The 13952-nt window shown below is 44.9% G+C and overlaps 1 protein-coding gene across 1 annotated transcript in view; it reads left to right on the top strand.

Annotated features, from left to right (window-relative positions):
• Positions 1-13952, top strand: part of KIRREL3 (kirre like nephrin family adhesion molecule 3) — a 781784-nt gene that overhangs the window by 759522 nt on the left and 8310 nt on the right. The window contains exons 12-14 of the mRNA XM_069080881.1: positions 6447-6547; positions 9164-9362; positions 11158-11193. Of these exons, the coding sequence (XP_068936982.1) occupies positions 6447-6547; positions 9164-9362; positions 11158-11193 (336 nt within the window). The remainder of the gene's footprint in view (positions 1-6446; positions 6548-9163; positions 9363-11157; positions 11194-13952) is intronic.

Genomic DNA, 13952 nt, shown 5'->3' with positions numbered 1-13952 from the left:
AGATAGATAGATAGATAGATAGATAGATAGATAGATAGATAGATAGACTTAATTTTCCCCTTTAGAGCCTAGAAAAATAAATCTAATCCCTCTTTCATGTGATAACCCTCCAAATACTTGAAAACAGTTCCCATGCCTCTAGTTGCAATTCCATCAAACAGCCCTCAGAGGACAGTTTCCAGTCTCCTCACTATTCTGACCTCCAGCTTCTTGTCAATTGTCCTTCCTAAAATGAGGCATTCCTGGTCTATGTTCTGACCAGAACAGAACAGGACTTTCTTGCCTCTTGTCCTAAACACTCTACTTCTGTTAATGCTGCCTAAAAGCAAATTAGATTGGGGGGGCAACCATGTTATCATTGTAGACTCATTGAGCTCCCAGTTCAATAAATTCCCCAAGTTTTAGTTGTGGTCTGGTCCAGAAATAGCACTCAATCATAGGATTACTATCCCCCAGGCTGGAATTCCCAAGTCACAGAGGATATCCCCAGATACCCCATCATTGGGTCCATTAACCTAGATTATTGGACAGAGATGAAAAGAAAAAAAAAAGCTTCTTTTGAGGAAATACATCAGATCACTTCATATGGACAAGACTTGGGAGAAAGACAGTGTGGTGGACTGTATAGCAAACCAACTTCAGAGTTAAGAAGACTAGATGCAAATTCAACCTCTGACACATGCTGGCTGTGTGACTGGAGTCATGTTCATTTAATCTCTCAGTACCCTCAGACAATTTTCCATAACTCTTGAGTGTTGGTCTGCATTGTTAAAAGTTTTCCTCCTGGAGAGTTTTCTACACCAATGAAATCATAAGTCCAGTAATTTTTTAAAAACATAATTTGAGAAAGGGAGTGGGTCCATGATAAGAACCAATATTAACAGTGTCTCTTTAGGAGTTTAAGCAACAGAGTTTGCTCCTAAGAAACCTCCCCAATATGGCAGCTCCATTGGGTAGAAGAGATTAATTCACTCACTCTCCTGGATATCTGCTTAATAGCCATACTTTGGATAGTCCCTCTCTTCCATGCACCAGAACGATCCCAGGATCCCACCAGCATAGCTACTGTTTCAACTCCCTTCTTTTCCACAAACAGCTTGGCAGAAGGAAAGGAAAGCTAAGTAAAAATGTCAACCAAGGTACTAAAACATCATGATAAGGGTATTAAAATCATTCATTCATGTGTGGTAGAGATTGACTTACCCAGTGGTAGGAAATGAGTGACAAAACCCTTACCAGCCAGTGGCCTGAGCTAAGGAGCTACATTTTCCAGCTGCTGTCTGGAGAATGGGGTGTTAAATAGAGATTGACCCATTGGAGAGGGGCCTAGGGAGCTTTTAAGTTTAAGTGTCAAAGTCAGGAATGGGCTGAGCCTTTCACCAAAATTGAATCCTGTTTAGGGGATGAGGCAGGGAGAAGATGGTTGCAGATGCTACTGTATGAAATGAAGTAGGTAGGTCTCAGCTTCCATCTCTGAGGATATTCTGGTCTTACCTGATTCATTTCAAAAATCTGAGTCAGTAGTGATCTAGGCTTGATCTCCCCACCAACCATGTCTCCATGGGAGATAGACATATCCTACTTTCTAATTCTGACTTCCTGCCTGATTTCCCTTCAGTCCTTCTGCCCATTCACTTGTCTACTAGCTCTTAAAACAACTGAGAAGCCCTAGCTCTACTGGAAGGAGGCTGGGGGCAAGGGGGGGAGAGTTTATGATTGAGAGTACCATCAATCAATCAACTGATCAATCATCATTTATTAAGTGCTTACAATGTGCCAAGCACTGTCCTAAGTGCTGAGGATACAAAAAGAGGCAAAAGTCCCTACCTTCAAGGAGCTTACAATCTAATGAGTGAGACAACATTCAAATAAACATATACGAAGCAAGAAATAAATAGGAAGTAATTAACAGATGGAAGACACTAGAATTAAAATGGATTGAGGAAGCCTTCTTATAACAGAGGAGATTTTCGTTGGGACTTAAAAGGAAGTCAGTGAGCCAATGCCATCAGTACCATGGACAGGAGTTGTCTAGTTTCCTGGCTTGCTGCTGAGGAAGAAATTCAAACCTCAGCTCTTCTGGCCTGGATGTTTCCTGGAGCTCAGAGATCCCTCCTCAGCCCCACACCAAAAGAGAAGTCCCACATTAAGTCCCCACTTAATGAAAACTTCACTTTTCTCCTTCCTCTCCACCTCACTCACATACTGGAGTCAGTCTCCATCATAAACTCCCTAGTATTTTTTCCCCTTTGCTGCAAGCAGCTCATAGAAATGCAAATCTGTTTTAATTAAAGGGGCTAATAAACAACAATTATGTTTGAAGCAATTTTTGTTTTGTTCCCAGTGTAATTTACTATTCTCTGCACCCCTCATCCCAGCCTTCTTTGCTCTATTTTATGAGAAATGAGCTCCCCATCCCCCACCCCAGGAGTGATATAGAAGCATTCATAGAAGACTCTATCCCAGCCACTACCCTGGCACAGAATTCCCATGAAGTACCACATACACCATGTTCATATTGTAAATACCTCAGTGATCTTAGTTTTCTATTCTTAGGTGGAACTGGATGTGGAATTGAGAGGAAAGAATCAGGAACCCAATATAGCAGAGGACTCTTCTATTCCATGAAGATCCCTTGTACCCCAAGACCAATGGGCACTTTCTGATAACTTAATTCCTATCCCACTTCTCCCTCTCCCATCTATGTTCTAACCTCTCTCTGCAAATGTATTGCTCTTCTGAGACCTAAGACATACCTCATTCCCACCTCCTCCCAGACCAAGATAGCATGGTGTGGCAGAAGGAACACTGATCTGGGAGTCAGAAGACCACCTAGCCTTTCTCAGTTTCCCTATCTGAGAAATAAGGGAATTTGAATAAAATCCTAATAAAGGCCGTCAAGTGAAAGTGGAGCAAACACAAAATGCTTTGTTTGGCATTCAAAGCCCTTCACATCATATCCCCCTCCTACATTTCCAGTTTTCTTTACCTTACTTCTGGCCACACACTCTTCCATCCAATGACACTGGCCTCCTGGCTGTTTCATGAACAATACACTCCATCTCTTGGCTCCAGGCATTCCCTCTAGCTGTCCCCCATGCCTAGAATACTCTCCCTCCTCCCCTCTGACCATTGACCTCCCTGGCTTCCCCTAAGTCCGAACTAAAATTCACCTTCTACAGGAAGCCTTCCCCAACCCCTCTTTAACTCTAGTGTTTTCCCTCTGTTCATTATTTCCTGTTGATCCTGCATATGGCTTGCTTTGTATATATTTTTTGCATGTTGTCTCCCCTATGAGATTGTAAATTCCCTAAGGACAGGACTATCTTTGGCTTCTTTTCAGATCCAGCATTTATCAGAGTGCCTGGCACATATTGGTACTTACTAAATGTTGACTGATTGATTGATTGAAAAGGGATAGACTTATTCTACTTGGCCCCAAAGGGCAAAACTAGGAGCAAAAGATAGAAGTTGAAGAGAAACAGATTTAAGCTTAAGAGGCAGCATACTGTAATGGAAAGAGCCTTACAGACAGGAAGATCTGCGTCCAAGTTTCAACTCTGACACATTCTTGTCATGTGACCCTGGCTAAGTCATTTAGCCTCTCAGTGCTTGAAGCACTCTAATATTGTAAGTTGCATAAAATATGCTGACCTGCTTTGATGGAAGATGTTTCTTCATGTGGGAGTTCCCAGTGCCAGTGAAATGCTAGACCCCAGTCCTTAACCCCCATAAAGAAAAACTGCCTGGGAAGCTGAGTCATCCAAAAGCAGACTGACCTGCCTCAGGACACCATGATATCCCTCTGACAAAAGGTCTTCAAGCAAAGGGTGAATTTTGTGCAGGTCCAAGCTGAATTCCCTGGATTCCCTCCCAACTCTGAATTTCTGTGATTCCTTTCCACCCCTAAATGCCATCTATTTCTAAAACATGGTCTGTTTAGATCTGCCCATCCCCTTTCCCTAATGACTGGTAGCTTCTGGTTGTTTTCCCAGGCAAAAGCACCTTGACTAAATTCAATAAACATTTAATCTTACCTTTGTGGAAGGCACTGTACTAGGCACTAGGGGACAGCCAGCTTCTCTTTAGCTAGGCCTGTGAGTCCTCTGTTTCATAAGGAAGCAGCCTTGGAAGTCACCTCAATCTACCAGGGGGGTCAGCCAATCCTGGCATTTGTATATGGCACTATTACCTACACATGAAGTCCCCAATCTACAAAAGGATTGTGTTCCAAAAGTTTGTAAGTCACTTTAGGGGAATTGGGGGTATATTTGCCTAAGACACCATCTATATAACAGCAATGTTATAAATAGTGGTTAGCTTCCCAGGCTAGCTCATAAAACCCTCTCTGATCCATAAGGTATCAGAGACACTGTAGAACCTAATCACTATTTATAACCTTGCTTCTGTGGAAAAGCTCATTCCAAGGTCCAACTTAGGACTCCAAGCAATGGAAACAGACTTTCCCTTTCCTCTACTCTTGCCCTGGCCACAACATCCACAGGAAGTATCCTGTGAGTCCCAAACATTTAGGAAAGGGTAGGGGAGAAAAATCCCCCAAGGCCACAGTGGCTGAGAAGCAATAGCCCCAAAGTCCAAGAGGAAATCCTGCGGCCACTCCTATGAGGAGGCAGTCCCCAGCTAAGGCAGCCCTTTGGAATTAGGTACATTTGGATATCAGGTATTCATGAGTTGGCAGCTCATTATACAGCCAAAATGAATTACTCATTAGCCAGTGTACAAAATGCCTAAATAACATCCAATAATAGGAGATATCTGGGCAATAAACATCTTCAAGTTTTCAAAGGCTGTTAGAGAATCATCACAGCTACTGTTTTCAGTCAGCTGCACCTCTGCCGTCAGACCTGGAAGTAATAGTTTTACCCTGCAGTGTGAAAGACTTGGATAAGCTCTAAGACAGAACTCCCTGACAGGAAAAATTGTTGGCTGGGTGGCCTTTTCAAGCTCTGTCTGTACTGCTTTTCTGTGAAAAGAGGAAGGAGAAAACAGAGCAGACATATATGAAACAGATGCCACAGAGCAGGTAGACTGCTAGAGTGATTTCAGGGGCTACAACTGGGTTAGATAAGGCTAACGGCAGTTGTTGAATCATGTTTCGTTACCTGTGCTTGAAGCAACTGGTAGCACAGTGCATAGAGCACTAGATTGCCAGACAGGAAGACTTGAGTTCAAATGTGGCCTAGACATTACCTGCGCGGCTCTAGGCAAGTCACCTGACCTCTTTCTGCCTCGGTTTCCTCATCTGTAAATATGAAGATAATAATAACACCTACTTCCCAGAGTTTCTGTGAGGATAAAATGAGTTGATATTTGTAAAGCACTTTGCAAACCTTTAAGTACTATGTAAATACTAGCTATTATTTAGATATTGACAAATTTCTTTTTTTTTTTTTTGGCTTTTTGGAAGGGGGAATGCAGGGAAATTGAGGTTAAGTGACTTGCCCAAGGTCACACGGCTAGTAAATGTTAAGTGTCTGAGGCCGGATTTGAACTCAGGTCCTCCTGACTCCAGGGCCGGTGCTCTATTCACTGTGCCATCTAGCCATCCCAATACTGACAAATTCTTAACATTAAGAAGAAACATTGTATTAAGAGGAAAGAGCATTGGACTTGGAATCAGAAGACCCAAGTTCATGCTCTGACTATACCACTTACTTGTTATGTGCCTAAGCAAGTCACTTTAACCTCTCTCTAAGCCTCAGTGTCCTCATCTGTAAAATGGAAATGATAATGCTGCCACTACCTCACAAAGTTGTTGTTTAAGGGAATCTTTTTTCTTAAATTTAAAGCACTAGATGAATGAACTATTCTGATTATCTGTATGGGACTGTTTAGGTGAAGTTGGAAGCCCAAATGCCCCAATAGCTCCATCAGTCCAGGTTATCAGGAAGATCTGGCAGGATCCTTAGCGGATCCACCCTCTTCTGACCAGTGGGTTCCAGGGAGAGGATGCTGTTTGTGTTAGGCAGGAGCTCCCCCTGCTGACTATTTTCCAAATGGCATTAGTTGAATAGCTGTACCACATCAGAGGACACCAAGTGACAAAGACAGCTATTTCGGAGTGCATAGTGAACATGGTGAATAGAGGGCAGTCCTCAGAGCCAGGACAACCTGGGTTCAAGTCCTGCCTTTGACACATGCCTGACCAGCTACACAGCCTTGGCTGGACTTAACCTCTCAGTGGTCCAAGACTGTTTCAAAGTCGTTTTAGAGAGGCATTGGCGTTCCTCAAAGACCCAGACAAATAAGAACAGGACTGACTTCCTTCCCTGACTCTTCCTTCACCCCTGCTATCTTATGCTCATCTCCAAATCCCTAATAGAAGCATTCTGAGAATTTGTGGTCAATAGGGAAGGGGGGTATGAAGAGGGAAGAAGCTGGAGGCATTCACTCTCCCTAATATGTGTTGGTATCTCTCCCCATAGGGCCCCCCATCATCTCTAGCACCCAGACCCAGCATGCCTTGCATGGCGAGAAAGGGCAAATCAAGTGCTTTATCCGGAGCACCCCTCCACCAGACCGAATCGTGAGTAAACTTAGTGGCCTGATGACCGTTGCTTCTCCCTGGCCTGTGCCACACTAGAGCAGGAAGGACCAGATGGAAACACACACACACAAAGTTAGGACTAGGGAAAAGGACTGGACCAGAAGTGAGAATCATTCAATCCATTCACATCTGTCAAGCGACTACTATGAGCCAGGCCCTGGGCATATATTCAAAGGCAAAAATACAATAGTCCCCATCCATAAGGAGTTTACATTCAATCAAGACCTGGTCCAAGATTTACTCTGTGTGACATTGGACATATCAAGTAAGACCTCTTGACTTGGGCTTCCTCATCTACAAGATAGCAAGAAACCTGTCCTATCTATTTCAGAGAGTTGTTAAGCTAAAATGAGATAGCTAGTCCTTGATTTACTAATGACTCAGTCAGTTGTTTCCAGCTCAGTGAACATTTTCCCGAAGAAATAAGTGGGAACTATTAGCAATAGTCTGTTAAGTCATAAAATCCTTTTTCACCCATAATGCAGCATATGGGTTCTTAACCTGGGGTCCCTGGACTTTGTGGATAGATTTCAAGCAGTGCATATACTTGGACTGGCCAAAAAAAAATTACATCTTTTTTTTCACTGACATGTCACTGAAAATTGGCATTTTCTTCAATTATTTAAAACATCATTCTGATTTAAAACAGCATTCTGTGTACATAATTTTTTTCATGTTAAAACCCCCCACCCCAAACATTTGTAATGGAATACTCCGAGAACCAATGATTTTTGTCACCTTATTAAAACTTCTATCCACATGGACACAAATCATAACCCCTTTACACCTCAGCAGATAATCTCTCTGAGTTGCTATGATTTAGAAACTTCTATGCCCCTCCTGGTTCTGGGCCTCTATGAACTTAGTTAATGTGGTCCATGGAGAACAGCCATACAAACCAACCCTGGACCAGCTTAGCAAGCCTGAACATGAGTAGGTGCTCTCCACACCCAATTAAACATTCAGGCTTCAAGAGCTGGAGCCGCTGAAGTCTCGTTCATCTAGTTCCTTTGTCAGAGGCTGCAGGAAATGTGTGTGAAGGTACTTTTTATAAAAGTAAACACTGTATGGTTGGTACAGATACAGAGACCAAGGGATAGCATAGCCAAGGAACCCTGTGGGTGGGGAGAGGCCAGAGGGTTATTTCAGAGGGTTGACAAATCCACATGTGTGTCTGAAGCTATGATTTTGGTCTTTATGTAGCTACAAAGTAATTCAAAGCACTACTGAATGGTATTGCTTTTGTCATGGAATAGTTTCCTTCAACCAGTAGGTACTAAATAGTTCAACTACTGTCACGTGGGGAGAGCCACTGGTATCGTGGAAAGATCACTAGACTCCAGCTTCTAGGTGGAATCCAGCACTCATTAGCTTTGAGCCTTGGACAAGTCATTTAACCTCTGTGTCTCATCTCCCTCATCCATACAATGAAGGGATTGGACTAGATGAGATGTCCTAAACCTGCCCTCCATGAACTATTATTTTTTACTATTTTGGTAACTGTTTTTCAATATAAATATTTTTATTTGTAATTCTATATATTTTATGTTATGCATTTAAAAATAATATTCTGAGAAGGGGTCCATAGGCTACCATAGTGGTCCATGCCATGATACAAAAAAGGTTAAGGATGCCTGTAGCAGCTGATTACTAAAGTTCTTCCCAACTATAACCCTCTATGATCCTGAACAATCATACTGTTAAGCACATACCCTGCCTATTCTTGTACACACTTCCCTATTGGTCCTGCACATGCATACTAGAATCTAAGCAATGAGTGACTACACTCCTTCACTCCCAAATTACACATACACACACACACACACACACACACATCTCTACATACTTATGTACCCCTCCATTAAACAGTACCCCTGAGCACTCACCTCTACGCTCTCATAAATCTTATCTTCTACATAAAAGTCTGTATAATTTCACCCCTAGGAACACAGTATGGTAGAAAGAACAATGGCTTCTGAATTAGGGGACCTGAGTTCAGATTTTAACTCTGTTTTTACACTTTTTGCCTGTGTAACCTTGAACAAGTCATTTTACCATTCTTGACCTTGGTTTCCCCATCTGTACAAGAAGGGGATTGTACAGGCCCCTTGCATTTCTAGATCTATGATACAATGGACACATATAGGGACATAAGCAAACATAGGTTCCCATTCAGGATACACTCTGAAGGATGGCATTTCTCCATAGAGATGTCTAGAATGAAGGTCTGTGCTTACGTGAGAATGACTCTGTCTTTCTCTATATAAGTGTATAATAGTATATACCCATGTTTGTGCATTTGTAAGATCTATTCCTGTAGATACATGTTTCTGTTGAAGTCAGACAGGTTCCCCAAAGCAGAAAGGCCAAATGTAAAGGGACTTAACCATCTGTTGCTCCCTACCCAGGGTGGGAAAGTACACAGAATGAGCACTTTCTCATGCCTTCCGAAGTAGCCCTACCTCAAACTCTTGACGCTGTGTATGTATGAATAAAAAACCTCAGAAACTTGGGGCTCAAGGTTGAAGATGAGAGTGTTGCCGTCCTGCTTAAGATGGCATCAATAACTAATCTTTATCTTTTCCCCCTTCCTAGGCCTGGTCCTGGAAGGAGAATGTCCTCGAGTCAGGGACCTCGGGGCGTTACACAGTTGAGACTGTCAGCACTGAAGAGGGTGTCATCTCCACACTAACCATCAGCAACATCGTTCGGGCTGACTTCCAGACCATCTATAACTGCACAGCCTGGAATAGTTTTGGCTCTGACACAGAGATAATTCGACTCAAGGAGCAAGGTGGGCACTGCTAAGGAAGTTGATAAGGGGAGAGGAGAATCTGGGTGGAGGGGCCCTGACTCAGGGTTGGCTAGGGAAGTCTCCTAGAAAATTAGAACACCTAAGGCAAAATTCTACCAGTTTCATGGAGAGACAGAAAAGGTCTTTGAGCATAGAAAAGTTTGGCAAAAGTAGAAACTTTGGCCCATAGCAAATGACAAGATAACAGGACTCAAGTTCATTTCCTGACTTTCATGTATATATATATAAATATATCCATGAGAAAGGTCCACTGTGCAACACTGAATCAACTTCCTCAAAGCATGCCAAGCAGCAGCCAGGTAATAGCAGTTTGAACTGCTCTGTTCCTTCTCCCATTTTTGCAAAGGTCCCCAGTCAAATACCCCTATTTGGACCATTGTGGGTGGCCCTATGCTTAAGGGGAGCAAGTTAGGGCCTAGGAGAGGCCACTAGGGGGCAGAAAGGGTGTTGGTATGATAGGAACACTGGATCTGTCCTCAAGAAAGAAAACAGGAAAAATAGCCCAGCTCAATGAGAGTTCCCAGAGGATGTCTAACCCCGAGTAAATGGGCAGGCAAGAACCCTCCTCTATAAAAGCTGTCTAAAGTTTTCCATGAACATAGAATTAGATATGCCATCTGAAAGGACCAAGGGTTTGTGCTAAATGCCTGGGTATAAGGTAGCCAAGCTAGAAGGAAGGCAAAGGGGAAAGGGGGAGGAAAAAGAGTTCCCACTCCCCATTTATGACCCAGATGTTTAGGTAGTCCCAGCTCTAGGACCAGAAAAGCTCCAGAGGCAGCTGTAGTCAGCTCTCCAGTGGCATGGGGACAGGGAATAGGTCCAGATTAGGTGCTATCTCTGAGAAAAGACGCCCAAGCAGGGCAAAGATGATTCTAGTTGAACCCAGACTGAGAGCTGCAGCCAAACTCCAGAGTGAGTGGGTTCTTCCAGATGCCAATTAGGGATGTGGCACTCAGAAAAAGCAGAGTGTCCAGAACTCCCGCCAGACAAGGGGCAGGAAGTGAGATGCTCAGGGATAACTCAGACTCAGTTTCCCAGCTAATCGCTTAGAGTCTAAGTCATATGACCACTTTCCAGAGTTCTAAGCTACAACTGCTCTCTCCCACTAAGAAAAGTTCAGGATTCTCCCCTCTCCCCACCCCCGCCCCCAGAAGAAATGCCGTGTAGGTGGTCCAAGCTGAATGAACTGGCCCTGGTCCTGACCCTGACTTCCTTGAAAGGATGATATTAGGTACAGAAGGTCTCCGAGTGGTTGGGGTTAGACTATACCCCTGAGTCCTGACCATTTCCACTTTATTCCCCAGCTCTGGGCATCCAGACCCTGATAGGAGACTACTAACTTGTTATAAGCCTGAGATCGGTTCCGCTGATACTCAATGCCATCATGCTTGTCTCCTGGCATCCATTCTCCTAATAGTAGTTCTAATTTACATGATTATTGGCACATAATTTGCATGACATCATCTACATGCCATCCCAAAGCCCTTAGCCTCTTCCTGCGTGTCCCCCTAATGTTCAGTCCTTGCTTCTCTCCCCTCCTTAGCCCTCCACCCATGTCCCCAGCCCTTGTTCCCCTACCCACCCCGTTTCCCCTTTGGTGTCTCTGACTGAATAAATTCTAAATTCAACTCTGCAGAGCTGAGCCTGTTGGGTGGTCTAGGAGTTATGATTAGGAAGAGCGTTCCCTTCCAGCATTCGCCCAGGCCCTCCCAGCTAGCTTGCCCCTCACCCCCACCCCGGCCCAGCTGTGGACACTTGCTTTATTTCCAAACAGGTACGGAAATGAAGTCGGGAGCTGGGCTGGAAGCAGGTATGAAAGGAGCTGCCCAGGGGAGGGGCGGGAAGGGGCCGGTTGGCTAGGTGGGGAGGAAAACCAAGAGGAGATGGGGCTTCTGCAGGCCCCAGACTGGCTACTCCCACAAGTTAGGGAGGACTTTTGCAAACTTGTACCAAGGGAGCAGCAATGGAGGCTCTCCAGTAAGCCTCCTCCTTCACCCCAACATGGGCCAGAACAGGGACCTTGGGGACCTGATCTTGTCAGTGCTTGGGAGCAGGCCTGACTTCTTGAGCGGTCACCACTGCCTGCACCCCTGTCCTCCTCCAGGGCCTGTTGCTGTTGCTCTAAGAAGCAGCTCTGCCCTCCGGCACCCTGTGTGCCCCTGGGTATCACTGTATCTCTCCCCTTGCCCCAGCCTTCTGTCTGTCCTGGACTCCCAAAAGGCCTCTGACTTCTTCCAGTTAGCAACCACTTGCCTGTCACTTGCTGGAATGCTCAGGGTCCTGCCATCTCCACCCTTGGCATGTGCTGACTGTCTGTGCCCTCTTACCTGGGGATCCCCTACATGATATTTGGCACCTTGTAGTCAAGTTTAGGTAGCGACCTGGCAACGAACTTGATAGCGAACTTCCCATGCTTGGATCGATTCTGCTCTCATGCCAAGCAGGAACAAGATGAGTGAGGCACAGGGGACAGTCTTGTACAAAACCTAAAAAGGAAATCAGAGCCCAGACAGATGTCAAGAAGCCTTAGCCCCACTGACCTCACAGGAGGTGTCCTGGGCACCTCTATGCCCTGTCCTCTTTTACATCCTACCATCCACCTTGACCCCAAAGAGATCCTGCCAGCCACCTCAGCCTCAGCAAGACTTGGGGAAGTGCTGGGCTCTCCAGTTACCATGCATAGGAGTCTTAAACCTCCTCCTACCCCATCTCTACCTTCTTGTATTTAATGACGAACACTCAGAGATTTGTAGTTTTAAAAGTCCATAGTTGCAGGATCTCATTTAATATTTGCAACAACCCTGGAAGGGAGGTAATACAAGCATTATCCCCTTTTTAGGTAAGGAAATGGGGGCTCAGAGAGTTTTAAGTGACTTGCCCAAATGTTACATTAGGGAGAGGGCTGGTTCTCAAACCCAATTCTTCTGACCAAAAACCCAGGCCTCTTTCCAGTGTCTGCCTAACCCAATAAGCACTCGTTGGATTGTATTCCTCCTAGACCAGACTGGGTCTCAGAGCCAACCTATCCTCTGTTAAGTGCCCCATGCCCACTCCCAGGGGCATTGGTACCAGCTCAAGAGAGCCACTGGAAGCCAGGCAGAGACAGTGTCTGATGGGAGGTTAAACACTATTATCTTCCTCTTACTGTTGGGTCATGACCCATAAGATTATATTCTCACTGATACCTGCAGAGAGCTTCCATTGACAAAGTAGAAAAGTATCTCTTACCTGTCTTCATTTTCCATCTGTCTGCTAATAGTCATCCCCAGCTCCTCAAAGTCCTCCTTCTCATTTCAAGGACTCCTAGCTCCAAGTAGAAGAATGGATTGGGGCAGGGGATCATTTTTCCCCATCTCTCCCATGTTTCCTTCCACCCACCCATTGGGCAATCACAATAAAGGGAGCCCTGGACATCAGGGTTAGATGATCCAAATAGTTCCCAGTATGCCAGCCTTCCCAGCCAGGGTCTCGGGGCCTTAGGCCACTACTATCTCTCTTTGCGCTTGGGTGGGGGTGGGGTAGAAGGACCCCAGAGACCTCTGCAGAAAATATAATTGCCCTATGGCCTTGTCTGCTTTACTGGACATGAACTACCATGGTGGAGGATTTGGAAAGGATTGGAAAAGCTAGGGGCAGACTGAGATCTCAGCTGCTGGAGTCTTTAAGTCAGGCCAAACAGACACCAAACCACTTTCACTCTTCAAGATCTTTATCTGCTATCCCACCTCCTGTCCTGATGAGATGCTCGAGGGACAGCATGGCATAGTGAAAAGACTTAGGAACGGTCACTCAGAAAACCCTGACCTGCCACTAACAGGTTGTAAGATTCTAAACGTTTCTCTTCTTAGGGTTTAAATTTCATAATCCAGAAGAGACTAGATTAGATTTTCCCTAAGGTCCCTTCCCACTCTGACATTCAATGAGTTGACACATTGCTGGCCCACCTAGACTGGGTGAACCTTTCAGCCCTGGAGAGATCACTGGCCAAGATTTCCCTAAAGAAGAATATAAAGTCACTCTCTGCTCCTCACAGTTCCCCCAGTCCAGTCCCCCAGGGAAGGAAAGGACTGGATACCTTCTCACTTGAGTCAGGTCAGAAGGCAAGTGGCAGAAATATCACAAGGAGAACTCGATAGACCAGTAGAGAGAGAATAACAGAGATTTCAGAAGATGGGTTTAGATAGAAAAACACGCCTGGGTAAAAGAAAAAAAGAGAAGATGTGTCTCCTTTAGAATGAGAGGGAGTGTTCCCTTTGCTTCCTGAAAGTTATCCCACTGCCTTTTTGTCTCTGGCCCCTCCTCGTGGGCTCAAAGTCCTCAGAGAACAACATATCAGGGGATAAGAACCCCGACCCATCGCCTCTACTCATCTGTCCTGGAGAGAGAGGGCTGCTTTTATTGAAGATGATGCAGCTATGACATTCTCCAAAAGGTTCTCCCACTAAGCTACGCTGCCCATGCATCCATTTGTCTATCCATTCTGTGTCCCCTAGAAGCTTGGCAGAGGCTTCTAAACCACCAAGGACAGAAGCTGTTCAGCTCTTTCCCAAGACAGAGAAACAAAAATGA

The sequence above is a fragment of the Petaurus breviceps genome, unplaced genomic scaffold (assembly GCF_028583685.1).
Source record: "Petaurus breviceps papuanus isolate PSGF00001 unplaced genomic scaffold, PetGlider_PUasm1.0 91133, whole genome shotgun sequence".
Classification (NCBI taxonomy): Eukaryota; Metazoa; Chordata; class Mammalia; order Diprotodontia; family Petauridae; genus Petaurus; species Petaurus breviceps.
The sequence above is the reverse complement of the archived record's forward strand: the minus strand, read 5'-3'. Positions and strand labels throughout refer to the sequence as shown.